The sequence below is a fragment of the Merops nubicus genome, unplaced genomic scaffold, assembly GCF_000691845.1.
Source record: "Merops nubicus isolate BGI_N331 unplaced genomic scaffold, ASM69184v1 scaffold42791, whole genome shotgun sequence".
In the NCBI taxonomy this organism is placed as follows: Eukaryota; Metazoa; Chordata; class Aves; order Coraciiformes; family Meropidae; genus Merops; species Merops nubicus.
The window spans coordinates 1-15,106 of NW_008591027.1; the positions used below are offsets into that span (position 1 = coordinate 1).

The following is a 15,106-nucleotide window of genomic DNA, read 5'->3' on the forward strand; positions in this document are numbered from 1 at the left end:
CCCCCGGCACCTGCCCTGAGCACCTTCCTGGTGCAGGCGGCGCTGGATTTTTGGGGTTTTCCAGTACTCTGAGACCAGGAAGGGCGAGTTCTACCCATCCTCTGCCAGCACAGTGCACCATTGCCATGACGACGATGCTGGAGGCTGCCTGGATGCAGGCAGCGCTGTCCCTCGTGTCTCCTTGGGTATCTCCGGTGATTTTGCAGGATATTGGCCACCCGAGGGCTACGTAAGGAAGAACAGGGTGAGGACAGTCCCTACGAGCTGGCAGAGGAGGTGGCACAGATATCCAGTGCAGCTGGATCTGCTCGTGGTGCACATCCCAGCCTGGTATCCTGGCTTTATTTTCAGAGGCCTAACTGAAGCTCTTCTCTCAGGGCTGTGCTGTCTGCTGCAGTGCCAGTTAGTCTGTCTGCTTCGTTTTGGACTTCTGTGGTTCCAGCCACACATCCCTGAGCTCCCTGGGGATGCTACCCCTGATGCTGAGCTGGCACCCCCTTTGGCAGCAAGGGCAGGATACCAGGCTCAGGACTGACCCCAGGATGGCAAAGATCTAGAAGGTTAAATGGATAATGTTCCCAAGGAGAAGCAAGTTCTCAGGTGACCTGAGGCTGGTTCTTTGCTGGCATTTCATAGTCTGAAGACATGGGATCCCTGGTTCCTTGGCTGCACATCCAAATTTTGGAAAGCAGCAGGGCTGAGCATCAGGGTAGAGAGGAATGAGCTAAAAGAAAACGTTGGAGGGCTGAACTAGAGCACTTCCTGGGAGAAGCTCCCAAAAGGCAGGTGGAAGTGGAAATGAGGGAGTGCAGGATTTTCTGCCCAGTAACTGGAAGCTCTTTTTTCAGCCTATGTCTTTCTGAATTTCCCCTTAGAAGCAGAGGATTATTTGGATGCTTTCCAGTGTTATGTATGAGCACAGAGGACCCTGGGCAAGGCTGTGGCTCCCCTCAGACCTGGCTGGCTCAGATTTTTTCATTCCCTCTGACATGTGGAGTGTTTTTCTGTTTCTCTCTTCAATCGCATCAGAGGATGCTTCATCCCGGGGGGGCAAGGATGGCTCCATGGCCAGCCCCCAGGAGCTGCTGGGTGTCCTTCCAGTTCCTGATCCCTCTCTCCAGTGGAGGCACCCCCAGAGCTCTGCCTGGTTCCCAGTGCAGGGCAGTATTTTATGCTGTTTTCTAATCTCTGTTCCCACCATCTCTTTTTCCATGCAGCTCTCTGTGAACAACAAACCCCCCAACTCCGAGGGGCAAGGGGAGAAGAAGGACAATGCCACAGCTCCACCAGCTCCTCCGACCTATGAGGAAGCGACAGCAGGAGAAGGGATGAAGTCTGGTGCTTACCCTCCTCCCCCATCGGTCCCACTCCACCCCAGCTGGGCTTATGTCGACCCCAGTAAGTCCTTCTGAGGCTGTACCCAGGGTGAGCCCCTGGCAGAGGAGGCAGAGGGGTGCAGAGATTCCTCCTACAGGCTCGTAGAGAGAAGGGGAACCAGGGATTTGGTGCCCAGTTGGGTCCATGGTCAAGCTCACCCTAGAGCCACATAAATCTGTATCTATACATAAAGGGGATTTCACCTGCCCACTAGACCTCACTGTCTTCCAGAGCTGGGACTGAACTCCAGTGCTCTGTCCCTGCTATCCTTCCTGGGACTGGGATAGAAAAACCCCCTCTCCCAGCTCGCTGCCCTGGGCAGTGCCACGTCCCAGGGCTGGGGGGAGTCCTGGTGCCATGCTCCCAGCTCTGCCAGCAGCACCCCCCTGGCTCCTGCTCAGCTCTGGCTTTCAGAGGAGCCACTGAGCTGGCAGAATAGGTGTCCCAGCAGGGTCTGGCTGCTGGGCAGGGCAGAGGAGGCTGAAATGTGGCTGGGCTCGAGGGCTGCACCGCTCGGCGTGGGGCTGCGGCCGGCTGCTCGCTGAACAAAGAGCTTCTCCTGCCCCAGAGCCACGGGGGCTCCTGCCTGCTGCTGCCAGGCAGACAAGGGCTCCACTGTGCCCGGCGCAGGGGAATGGCCCCGCAGCAGCAAGCTGGGGTGGGTGCAGTGGCCAGCAAGCAGGTCTGCTGGGGTGGCCAACTGCTCGCTCAGCACAGCTGGAGCTGGAGAGACTGCTGGGCAGGCTGGACTCAATGACTCCTGGCCCTTCTGGCAAAGGTTGTAAACTCTTTTTTGTTGTTGTTGTTTTGCTGGCTGCAGAGCTGCTCCCCTTGGCCACTGACAGATGGGGATGGCTAAAGGATGGGTTAGGATGCTGGTATTTTGGGTATCCTGGAGGAATGCTTAGGGGATGTGTCACTTCTTGTCCCCTCCCTGGCAGGACTTCCTGAATTCCTCCCTGTGGCTGGGTCCCGTGCCCTGGTCCCTGCTGGTGTTTCCCTCTGATTTCACATCCTCCCCTTTCCCTGCCCAGGGCCGTGCTGTGAGCTGTGGCTCCTGGACCAGGCTCTGGGGACGTGTGCTGTGGGGCTGTGCCCAGCAGCTGCGATGAGACGGGAGGGAGCTGGCGTGTGCTCTGGGGTGCTCTGGCTGATCTGCTGCCTCAGATGTGGCCGTGGGCGGGAGGTGACGGGTGCTGGGGACACTACCCGTGAAGGAGGAAACCCCTCCATTCCTCCGAGGCATTTGGGTGCCTAATTTGCTGTTCGGATGCCTTGATTGCTTTGATGCAAGAGGCACTGAAGTGTCCCCGTGCTCTCTGTCCCCAGCGAGCGATGACAGATCTCACAGAAATGCAGGGAGGACACACTGCAGGAGTTCCATCTCCACTCGAGTGTAGAAGGTGGCACCGAGGGATCTATTAGACACAAGAGTGCACAAGGGATTTGTTTCCTGGAGGGCCATCTTTAGGATGAGGCTTCTGCAGCAAGAGCAAAAAACCTCTGACCACTTAAACAGAAGAAATCCAGGAGCAGGATTGAGTTGGGCTTTCCTGGCATCTGCAGCATGTCATTTGAGTTTGAGAGGGTCTTTCCTCCACCTGCCTGAAGGCTCTGAGTATCACTAGGCTAAAAGGCCTTGAGAAGGAGGGGAGGCATCTGTCAAACAGGCAGGGACATGAATGCATCACTGGTGTAATCGTATAAGCCCTCGTTCTACAGAAGCCAGGCAGGGAAGCTGTTAGTGACACAGAAGGGGATATTTGCAGAAGAACAAAAAGCTCAGGGGAGGGTTGTGCTGAGACAACTGAGGTTTCAGTATTTGTTTTATTTTTTTCTCGAGCGTGTGGCTCAGAGGATGGAGAAGGATGATTCTTTTATCTAACTTGAGCAGCTGACCTTAGCCTGGAGCTGCTGCTGCTCTGGGTTTCTCCTTGCAGCCCCTGCCCCACGATGTCCTCGCTGCCTCCCTCGCCCCTGGACGTCAGCACAGTCGCCTTCCCGGCAGGCAGAGGTTTCCTGGTGGTTCCCCCATCTCCCTTCAGAGCAAACTGATACTTCCTCCTTGCCCATCTGCAGGGAAGCTCCAGTAAGGAGAGCTGGTGTTGCCCAGCCCTGGGCAAGCAGAGCTGTGTGCTGTGCTGGCTCCTGGGTGGGCACTCGGCAGTAGCACTGGGGTCGTTTCCCCCTTGTTCAGGTTTGCTGCTGAGCTGTCTCTGACTCCCTGCATGGAACTCGGGTTCAGGGCTGGACCCTGTGGAGAAGCTGGCTGCAAGGAGCTTCTCTGGGAGGAGAGGGCACGCTGCTGACTCGAGGCATGGTGCAGAGAGCCGGAGCTCGGGCGGCTGCAGAGCAGGGAGGAACTCCTGCCCCAGAGCTGCTGGAGGGAGTGAGCGAGGTGCTGAGTCACAGCTCCTCGGGGGGATGCTTTAACAGTCAGTGAAAGGTGAGCAAGGATGTGATACGAGTCCTCTAATTGCCATTAAAGTTATTGTGTTACCAGAGATGGGAATTAACCCCGGTGTCCTTGTTGTGCTGGAGTCTGCAGAAGTGGCCCCCCCTGTTCCCACAGATGGTCACAATAAGGTGCAGGAGTGGGAAGGGAGCAGAGAGCATCCCAGCAAGCCTCTGTTCTACAGTGCAGCAGGAAAACCGTGAAACAGGCAGGCAGCCACTGGGGTGGGATTGCTGCAGCAGGGGAGGGAAGTGGGCGACAGGAGCTGACCTGTCTGGCCTCTGCCTCAGGCACCAGCCCGAGCTATGGCAGCGGCGGGTACCCGGGGGACACGGAGATGCTCACGACCTTCAGCTGGGATGACAGGAACGTGCGCAGAGTGTTCATCAGGAAGGTAAGGGGCAAGTCTCTCCGGGCTCGGCCCTCCCCTGTGAAGGCAGGAGGCCAGCTCTGAGCCCTTGGAGGGACCTGGCTGCAGTGGCTCTGCTGGCTCCCCGGGCTGGGTGGGAGCAGAGAGTCTGTGGGTCACCTGTGGGCTGCCTCTCGTTGCAGGTTTATGCCATCCTGATGGTCCAGCTCTTGGTCACGGTTGTTATTGTGGCTTTCTTCACCTTCTGGTAGGTCTCTGGTGTAGCAGTGATGTTTGCTTTGTCCTGTGTGTGACCTGCTCCTGCATGATGTGTTGCTTGGGGGTGTTGTCTGTTATGCAGATATCTGATTGTTTTCCCCATGTGCTCCAGTATTACAACTAAAACTGAGAGAACTCTGAGAGGTCCTTCAGTACTTCTGCTACGTATCTCACATGTCCTCTGGATGGTGCATTGTCCAGTCTGAGTGCTGTCCCCAGCCCAGAGGCCTTTGGCAGTTATCAAGGCCATCAGATCCCAGCCTGCCTGGGCTGCAGGGCTGGGTGACCTGTCCTGGCAGCAGTGGGTGGCCCACGCTCCAGCAGTGGCTGTCTCCAGCTCGGGTGACTGGGTGCTTTGGGCATGTGCAGCTCACGTTGCCTCCGGAATAAATAATGAATCACTGTCAGCCCGAGCTCCTTAATCCCATCTGGAGAAGGCAGCGAGGTTCCCTGGGCAGCCTGGCTGCTGCTAACAGCAGGGCCATGTTTCTGACCTGACAGGTTGAATTTCTTTCCAGTCGGTCGGTCTGGCACGTAGGATCAGCTGTGGGTTTGTTTTTTGCATACCCCTGTATGAGTGGCCCCGTTTAATTGAGCAGCAGGCTGTGAACTGATTGGCTTCTTTGTGCTCTCTGCTCAGCATCCCTTTTCTCTGTTTTGCAGCGAGCCAGTGAAGGGCTACATCCAGACACACTCTGCCTGGTACTGGGCTTCCTAGTGAGTATCTCTGAGCTCTGCTATGCTGGTGTGTGCTCCAGGCAGCTCTGTGGTGATGTGGAGACACTTCCCAAGCACTTCTGTATCTCACATGTGAAGAGTTGCTCCAATATGTGTGCAGGGGGAGCTGGGGAAATTAATGGATAAGTGTGAGGAGAGAAGGGAGAAAAATCTCACCTCAATGAGTATGAGACATGGGAGATGTTGGATAACTTCCAAAGAGTGGGATCTACAAACCATGGTCAAAGCAGATACAGGAGTACTGGCTGCAGGGCAAGCCCAGTGAGACTGAGGAGCTTCCAGGAGAACAGCAGAAACCCAGACTGAGACATGAAAAGGGTGACCAGGGTACCTCAGAGGCTTGGTCTGGGGATGGCCCCTTTGAAAGCAAAGAGGTTGCCTGGGCTTGCACCACGTGCACGCAGCGGAGGGGAAGGGTGCAGGCAGTGAGGAGGGTGGGATGTTTCTGGCCATGGCTGAGCAGGGCTGTCGTGCCTGGGCCTGGCCACGGAGCTGCTCTCGGTGCCTGTGCTGCCCTTCAGGAGCCCAGCCTGGTCCAAGAGGTCAGCTGGGAGGGGTGTGAGCTGCACTCCCACCCGCTGGCACCTCTGCTGGTTTCCTGGATGCCGCTGGTGTTAGTGCTGCTCGTTAAGCAGGCGGAGTGTGAGATGCAATTGTCTGTGAACGAGGTGCCCTGAACTTGGCTTTAATTAGTTCACACCCAAATCATGAAATGTGTCCAGGCCCGGAGATGAGACACCAGCTTACATAACTTATAAAAAAGGCCCAAAATAGCAGTAATAGAAGGGAGCTGGCAGCAGCATGCCTCCTTGACCTGAAGAGAAAACAATGTGCTCCTCCTCGGCCGGTCGGGGGGCTGGAGAAGCAGCGTGGCCTTGCAGGGAGACAGGACCAAGCTCTGCTCAGGTCCATCCTCTGACCTGTGGGTTCACCTCCTGCAGCTGACTGGCCAGTTAGTGTTTGTTTGTTCCTGTCTCTCAGCAGGAGCAAACACACCTTGGGCCAGCTGGGGGTAGGCTCTCCACTTGAGGGGCTGGACCTTGTCTGTCCCTTCACCTCGCAGCAAGCCAGCCCTTCCCTCAGTGCTGGTGTCTCCAATTGCTTGTCCTCACCTGGCTCTGGAGCTCCTTTGTACAGAGCCCCCGAGGCAGGAAACACCTCTAGAATAGAAGTGGGTGCTCTGGGGAGTTTTCCTGCTGCTGGAGCAGTGGCTCAGGGGGAGCAGGGCGAGAGCAGAAGTGCAGCAGGGGACACACAGGGGTGGACACTGCAGTGGCCCCTGGCTCCCTGAGTGCCTGCTCTCCTCCTCCTCGGCCGTGTCCTCCCCAGCTCCCCTGTTCCCTGGGGGACAGCACTGCCCGGGTTTATCTCTGGTGTTTGCCTGGAGAGCCCTTGGCACCTGCCCTGGGCTGGCTGGGAGCAGGTTCCTGCTGTGCCAGCACCCAGCAGCTCGCTGGAGACACCCTGGGCTGCGGGGTGTCCAGGGCAGGGCCAGACCCTCCCTCAGCTGCTGTGGTGTTTTTGCTTTGCTGAAGGGTCAAGTTATGTGATAAATAACTCCCCTGTGACCTGAGGGTGGGTTGTGCAGCAGCACGGGAGGCTTGGCCTGCAAGTGTCACTGACCTCAGAGAGTCCTTCTGCTGCTGAACTTCTCCTCAAGCGCAGTAACATGGGACCAGTTCCCTTCTCCCACACAGACCTGCCTGGCCTTAGGCAAGTCACTTCTAGGAGCCCTGTCCAGCTTGGTTTAAGTGCTGCTGGAATCCCAGCAGGATGCCTGGATCCCACCAAGCCAGGGAGTGCCTGGAAGTGAGGGACAAAGTCCAGTCACCTCAGCAGGAGCATTCTGTGCACTGATGAGGTGTCAGCAACAAACACCTTTGGGTGCTCCATCTGTCCTGGACCCGAAGGCCACCCTTGCTCTGCTCTGAAACCCTCCTCCAGGTTTTGCAGGGATGTTTGTGATGTCCCACCTTGGACTGGCATAGGATGGGCAGAGAAAGGCTCCAGTGGGAGGTGGTAACTGCCCCGCTTCCCCCAGCCTCTGGGATGGGGCTGCTGGAGCCTCTCAGCTGGGGAGCTCTCTCCTGCACCAGCACACAACGCTTGGGTTCCTCTCCCTGAACTGCTCCTCTCTCCTTTGCAGTGCTGTTTTCTTTGTGACCTACTTGATTCTTGCTTGCTGCTCCGGACCCAGGTAAACCCCTTTGCTCTGTGCTGCTCCCTTTGCTGTCCGTGGAGCGGGGCACTGCTGGCTGCTCTGCTGGAGCACCACGGGGACATCTGCCCCCCTGGCCCAGGAGCATCCCGAGGGTGCTCTCAGACCATTAGCTGTGTGGCACAGCTTAGGCAGCACCTTGTGCAGCTCTGCCAGCTCCCTGCGTGCTGCAGCTCACCAGCTCCTCTTTCTTCACTGCCAGGAGGTATTTCCCATGGAACCTGATCCTGCTGAGCATCTTTGTAAGTAGCACATCTGGGCAGCATCTGCCTTGCTCCTGCCACTCACGTGGGTTTCTCCAAGCAGGGGAGATGTCTGGGCTGGATTTCTGCAGAAAGCAGGAATTTCATCCTCTGATTGCCCTGCACTTGGCCTGAGGAGCTGTGACTGAGCTGAAGTGTGAGAGGCAGGAGAGGAGGGAGCCTCTGTTTAAATGAAAAAATCAAATGCCTGTAAAGGCTGGTGGGTCGGTGGGAGTGGGGCAGGGTGCTGGAGTCCTGCAAGATGGGTAGAAGGATGGAGGAGGTGACGTTGCTCTCAGGGTGGTGGCCTGCCCTGATCTTAACCTGCCCTGTGGATATTAATCACTGGAGGATTAGAAACTATGCAAAAATTGCTTCCCTTGAGCATCTGTTTAAGAGGTTTCACTGCCCTTATCACTGTAATTGAAACGTTTTATCTGTTGCGTGCCTCTCCCTGGGACATGAATGCAGAAGTAATGTGGTTCTCTTAAATTTCCCTCCCAGACACTCTCCATGGCTTATCTCACTGGGATGCTCTCCAGGTAGGGTGAGCGTGGGGTCTCTGGGGGTCTTCTGCTCCCATGTACTGTCTCCTTCTGAAAAAAAAATCTGATCTCTTTGGAGCTGTTCCAGCAGCCACACAAAGCCTGTCCTTCCCTTTTGAGCATACTTGTTAAAGCAGCTCTCCAAGGCCCATGGTGGCATCCCCTTCTCCACCACAGTGGAGGCAGCACGGGGTGGTTCCTGGCTATGCTGAACCCTACAGGAGAGGCCTGGAGGGCCAGGGGCAGGGGCGACCCCCGCCGGGGGGGGTGCCCTGCCTGGGTGGGCTGGAGGGGACTGCCACACGCTGGGGTCACACCGTTCCCACCAAGCAGCACTCTAGCTGGAGGGAGACAAGGAGTTTTTTTCCAGCAGTTTCAGGTTTTTTTTGTAGTCTACAGCTTGCTCCCTTTTGTGTGTGTTTTTCCTGCTATGATCTGCTCACAAGACCAGCCCTGGTTCACGTGGGTCCCTGGTGATGAGGCAGATGAGCCCAGTGGGTGTTGATGGATGCATGCAGGGGACAAAGAAAGCAGCAGCTTCAGCAGCACAGGGAAAATACCAGTGAGGTCACCCTCCAGTCGAGCCCAGGGGAGGAGGGGGTTGGCTTTTCTTAGGGCTGTACCCGAAATCAGTAGCCAGGTATACCCCCAAACCCGATAACAGCCTGCGGACTCTGCCTGCTCACAGCCTCCTTCCTGTGCTTTTCTGAGACCCAAACCCCTGTTAGGAGCACAGCTGTAGCAGAACAGTGGCTGCAGCTTTCTGATTTCTCATTGTGCTGCCATGACATTTGTTGTTCTATTTTTATTATCTCCCAGTTTGAATCCTCCCCTTCTCCATCTGTCCATGGGCAGACAGATTTTTATAGTGAGTCCCCATCTTGGCCACTCCCGAGCTCCGGGGGGCAGGGACGTGCCCTCCTGCCTGCCCCCTGCTAGTTGAAACAGGAGGAATACCCATCTAGTGCTTTTTTGGGTGTTTCCTATCCTTTCCTTCTTCCATCAAGGGGTGACATGGATAATTTCAGTGCTGTTTGTGGCCCTAGGTCTCACGCTCTCCTTGCACACCTTTGCCAAGCTTCTGCCTGTCCCAGTCCCTCCTCCTGCCTGTCCCGGGGCAATCCCTGAAAAGTGGTTTTGCTGTTAACGTTGCAGTTACTACAACACCAAGTCTGTCCTCCTGTGCCTGGGGATCACGGCCCTGGTGTGCCTCTCTGTCACCATCTTCAGCTTCCAGAGCAAGGTGAGGCTGCCGAGCCGGGCACCTCCCGGGGCAGCACCCCGGGGCAGGCAGTGCTGGGCAGGGCAGGAGCAGCCTGGAGGACGCTGGGATGTGATGGGAAGGTTTTGGGAAGCTGAGGACAGACGCTGGGGTGAGGGAGGTGTCCGGGCTGTAGGTGGGGATGGGTGTGTGGGGTGAGCTGGGTGGTGTGGAGGACGGGGCTGCGGGGTCCAGGAGGGCACTGGCACAAACGTGTGTGATGGGCTTTTGGGTTTCAGGAATGTGATGGGTGCCGAGTTCTCGCCCCTGGCAAGAGAGGAGGAAGTGTTTGGCTCTGGTGCTGTACAGACGGGTGTTGGGCTGCAGCCCAGAGATGCAGATGAAGCAATTGCCATGTGACAGGGAGATGGGTGTGCTGCTGGAGAGCCCCTCCCTGCGGGCACGGGGAGGGGGTTGGTTCCCCTCACTGCCTCCTCTTCAGTGCTCTGCTCTCTAAGGTGATGTTCCTTCCCCCCACAGTTCGACTTCACCTCCTACCAGGGCGTCCTCTTCGTGATGCTCATGGTGCTTTTCTTTGGTGGCATCATCCTGGCCGTGATCCTGCCCTACCAATATGTGAGTAAGGACCTGTGCCCCTCCTTCCTCGCCCACTGGCACCAGCCCTGGTCCCGGCTGGGAGCTGAGCAGCCTAAGGTGGGCAGGTGCCAGGGCTTGGCTCGAGGGGGGGTCCCAGCCTGCTCCCCAAAAATGGGCAGAAACAGCCAACAGAAAGAAAAGGCAAGGCCAGGGAGCTGCTGCCTCCGTGTTGTACAATCAGATATCAGGTTGTAGGACAGCACTGGCCTGGGGCTGGAGGAAGTTTGCTCCTGTTCCTGGAGCTGTGTAGTGACCCCATGGCAGGTCATGTCCCCTGCTTGTGCCTCAGTTTCCCCTCCAGTAAAACCAGGGTAGTGAGCACGCTACAGCACTGGCCTGTCCCACGCAGGGCTCTTGCCCTGGTCTCAAGGCAGGATTTGGCCTCTGTGAGAGCCCAGTGGGCTGCCTGGCTGGCCAGACCTGCCTGTATTCACACTAACACCAGGCACTGGCCTGCCGTGGGTACATCCTGGGGCTCAAGTTTCTCAGAAATAAGCACCTCTGGAGGGTTACTCAGACCCCAGGGACAAGTCCTGATGATAAGTGACCACCTTGTTGCTCCTCCAGCTGCTGCCAGCCACTCTTGCATTGGTCCAGCCCCTTCCTCTGGCCTCGCTGGTCCCAGCTGGCTCTGGCTGTGCCCTCTGACCTCTTGGAGCAGCTTGTGACCACACCTGACAGAGGGTTTGGCGTGGCAGCATGAAGTGTCTGGTGTCCATCCAAGAGTGTCTCATTAGGCAAGTCATCAGTCAGGCAAGAGCCTGACAGACCTTGGAAGGTGCTGTTGAAAGAGGGAAGGTGTGTGGGGCTGTGCAGCTCCCACTAACCACCCCGAATGCTTGCCTGAATGAATGCTGAAGGCAGAGGCACCCAGCTTTGGCCACGGCCACCTTCGAGTGCCCTCCAAGCCCTTCACATCTCGCCTGGCTTCTCTGGGGACCCCGGTGACACTTTAAGGCCAGACCTGCAGGAGACCCTCCCATTGCTACTAGTCCTGGAGCTGGGCAGATGGACAAAAACACAGGCTGGGGTTTCCAAAACCAGGAGCTTGGATTTTGGTTGTCCTGGCTTGAAATGCACCTCTCCTCTGTGCAGACGTGAGGGTGAACCAGCTCCAGTGCTGAGCTGCTGCCATCAGACTGCTGAGGCAACTCTGCTTTATCTTGCAGCTTGTCAAGATAAGCATAGCTTGAGGCAGCCTTGTAATGAGCTTGTCTGTCTGGGGAGACAGGCTGTGTGGGCACCTTCCCCTGAGCACAGGCAGCTTCTCCACGGGTGCTCCCGTGCCGCAGCGAGCAGGGGCTTGGACTCCATTCCACTGGATTTCCTGCTGGGACTCCAGCAGATGAACACGTTTAAGTTACGCCTGTTAGTTCAAGCTGCCTCTGGCTCTAGGAAGCATTTGGTGTTTCTTCCAGTGGGATCAGCCTTGCCTGGGTAAATAAACACCTTCTAGGGCTTCTGCAAACGTGTTTCCACCAGGATAGTGCTGAAGCATGGCAGTGTTACGTCAGTGGTTGGGCTCCATGTTCTTCAAGGTCTTTTCCAACTGAAAGGGTTCTGTGATTCTCACAGGAGAGCTAAGTCCTCATCTCTGTCAAGTCCTAATGAACCAGTTTTCTCCCTGGCACTGACTGATGGTTTTCTTCCTTTTAGGTCCCCTGGCTCCATGCAATCTATGCTCTGCTTGGTGCCATCATCTTCACCATGGTAAGTGGGTGCTGGTCATGGGCCTGGCAATGTGCTGGCAGGAGAAACGAGTGAGGAGTAAATGTTATTAGTCTTGAAGGGTGCTTGGGGAAGGGAGAAGAGCGAGCTGCAGGATTGCAGGGAGCTCCACATCCTCAAATGGCTCATGAACAGCAATTATTGCAGTGACCTCAGCCTCGTCCCACGAAGGTGTTGGTGTACGTGCCAGTGCTGAGCGTGGCTGCCAAACTCACCTCCTGCGTGCAGGACTAGGTGTGGACAGCAGAAAGTGTTGTAGGGACAGGGCAAAACAGCATCTCTGGAGTGGGAGAAGCAGAGGTGAAGCTTCAGGACAGCAGTGGGAGCTGGACTGCAGGGCTCAGGAGGAGCCTGGGGATGAAATGAGGCTGCAAGAAGTGAGTGAAGTCAAGGTGAGGCTCTTTGAGTGGGAGCGAGGGTTGGGCATGAGCCTACCAGGAAACAGGTGCAGAATGTCAGTGAGAGGCTGTGGCTCGGGGTTCAGGGGTATTGGGAAAGTTCACTGCAGCAGGAGAAGCCCTGAAGCTGGGCAGCCCTTCCAAGGAAAGGGGAAAGGCTCGATTCACCCCTTTGACTTCCCAGAGCAAGCCCTGGCAGTGCCATGCTTGCCGTGGCCGTGTGGGAGTTGTCAGGGAAGATGCTTGGCACTGGCATTGCCTCGAGGTGGGGGTCAGGAGGAGGCTGCCTTGGGGTTCAAGGCGGTGCCCGTTGGGGATGTTGTGAATGTGATATTGCTCAACTGTTCTTTTATTAGCTGCAAAAGTCACTTCAAGTGAGCTTGGATATTTCTTCTGTGATTCACGGTTAAAGACCGTTCTGTAAATATGAGTTGGCTAAATGTAATTACTCCATAAACTCCAGTCAGAACCTCAGCTGGTAGAGTCTATTGTGCTGGGCTTGTCAGCTCTGCTTGGCTCTGTCTGGGGAGATCAGTTGTTATTTACAGCCAGGGAGGGCAGAAGTGTCAGCTGACCCCAGGCGATGGCAAAGCTGCCCTGGCAACCCTGAAGAGCTCCATGACAAGATGCCTGTCATGAGCCAGGTTAACAGAGGGAGTAGAGGTCAGATGGAGAAGATACCGAGCCCGCAGTCATGCAAGAAGGTGCAGGTTTCCTTGCAGCTGGGCCAGCAGCCCACCTTGCAGCCCGTGTTTGTTCCTGCGAGTGCCGTGTCCTGCAGGCAGGCTGGGCACTGGATGCCCACTGTGCTGGCTTCACTGGGCAAATCTGCCTGGCACTCAGTTGTGTTTGTACCTCTGAGAGGTGTGAGCTCTGCTCTGGGTCTGGGCTCCTCTGCTGGCAGCTCTGCAGACCTTGGCGCAGCCCAGGATCTGGGGTTTCTTGCTCTTTACTGCTTTGGTGCTGCTGCTGCTGCAATGTCACACTGGGTCCAGGTCACCTTGTTACCTAACGGGTGTTCCTGAAGTGGGGGAAGCTTGGGAATAAGAGGTCACAGGGACTAGTTGGGGAGGAACAGGGGGAACTGCTCCAGAGCTGATCCTGGGACAGATTTGGGATAGATGAAGCAAAGGGGAACCTTGGAGAAAAGCATGAAGGAAGCGGGCCTGGAGTAACAATTAGGCTCAGAGTTTGACTATCCAGAGTGAGATGAAGGAAGGGGAAAGCAGCAGCTTGTTCAGTGCATTGTTCAGTGCATTGTTCAGTGCATTGTTCAGTGCCTTGTTCAGTGCATTGTTCAGTGCTTTTAAACTGTAGTTACAGCCCATAAAAAGTGGCTGCATTTTTGTTCTGGGTATAGTGAAGCAACTGGGAGAACTCCTGTCATTAGAGCACAACTTGCCTCCCTCTGTTCACTTCTCCATGTGACTGTCGTTGGGTTTCCTCCTCTTGCCTCACAGTTCCTGGCACTTGACACCCAGATGCTGATGGGGAATCGTCGGTACTCGCTGAGCCCAGAGGAATACATCTTTGGAGCCCTCAACATCTACCTGGACATCATCTACATCTTCTCCTTCTTCCTGCAGTTCTTTGGCTCCAGCCAGGAGTGAGTGCAGCAAGGCAGTGTCTTCTCATTGCTGGCGAGATGCAAGTGTTTTAAAAAAATATTAAAAGAAGAGGAAAAGAGGTTTAGAAACCAATCAAACAAACCCCCCACCCTTCTGGCCCACTAGCAGGCTCCATTCAATCAGCTGAGCAAAGTCCCTGGGTTCCTTCTGCAGCTTGTATATATGCTGTTAGGCCTTTGTGACCCAGAAAGCAAAGCAGGGCTTCAGTGTTGTCTCTTCTGTTCCCTCCACTCCTACTGAGATCAAACCAGATCAGAGACTGGGAGGCATGAGACCAAGATCTTTTCCCCAGAGGCTGTCAGAGCCACCCGAGTCCTGCACATCAGGGGACTTTGAAGTGCTGAGAACAGCTCTGCAGAGGGAAGGTAACAGTAAGGGTAGGAGAGTAAGGAATTTTCCTAGGATTCTGGTGAGAAAATCAGCTGAACAGAGCAAAAAGCTTAGGGAAATCCTTGCGTCCCCATTTCTTTCCTGCATTCACCTAGAGCCCTGTGGCCTCTGCAGAGAGGCTGACAGAGCAGAGCATGGGATCACATAGTCTGGGTGTCCCAGCAACCAGTCCTCCAGGCACAAGGGAACCTGCTGTTCATGATCTGTGGCCTCTTTGAGGACATCCTTGATGCCTCTGCAGGAAGAATCCTTGTGCATCCTTTGCCTTTGGCCATGGGGCTGAGTAGGGTCTTGCTTTCCTTTCCAGGGTGGGGCAGCAGGACCATCAGCTGGGGGCTCACCTCCCCACCCAATGGGATACATGCCAGTTCTCTCTGAAGTGTGGCTGTGATCCCTCCCTGATGGTTATTGGCAGAGAATGGTGGAGGAGAGATGAAAGAGCCTGTGCAAGGCCAGGCACCTCTCGATGTGGGAAATGTGTGGCTGAGCTCCTGTGCCCAACCATAAGGCTCGATGCCTTCACAAAATTGTCTTGCTTGCCCAAGACTAATGGTCCTAAGTGTTTACTGCCCAGAGTCTGAGGCCAGGGTGGATGCCTGTTGGGCACCACGTTGTAGTGAACACCACTGTCACCTCTTTCCCAGCCCCCTTCCCAGCTTTGTTCCCCCAGATGGGGATGTCAGCGAGAGCACTGGATGCCTCTGAGTGCTCGGGTAACTTTCCATCTTCCCCTCGCTCACATTCCCCAGTTTGGGGATTAATTGGCTAATTTCTAACTGTAAAGCTCCAGGTGGAGATAAGAGGCCTTTTGCTCTTATTTAAAAAGCGATCCTTGCTGCTGATAGAAGCCCCTATCTCCAATCTGCCTGGGAATGCCAGGGCGTGCGTCACCGCTGCCTCC

The 15,106-nt window shown here is 55.8% G+C and overlaps 1 protein-coding gene across 1 annotated transcript; it reads left to right on the plus strand.

Annotated features, from left to right (window-relative positions):
- Positions 1 to 64: 64 nt before the first annotated feature.
- On the plus strand, positions 65 to 14,247 carry FAIM2 (Fas apoptotic inhibitory molecule 2; the record flags this gene model as incomplete). Its single annotated transcript, XM_008950119.1, has 12 exons — positions 65 to 244; positions 1,218 to 1,398; positions 4,123 to 4,226; positions 4,385 to 4,449; positions 5,124 to 5,177; positions 7,345 to 7,395; positions 7,619 to 7,658; positions 8,163 to 8,200; positions 9,359 to 9,446; positions 9,945 to 10,040; positions 11,718 to 11,771; positions 13,648 to 14,247. Coding segments are annotated over 12 exons (1,101 nt in total), but the record flags the coding sequence as incomplete, so codon positions are not given.
- Positions 14,248 to 15,106: the final 859 nt, after the last annotated feature.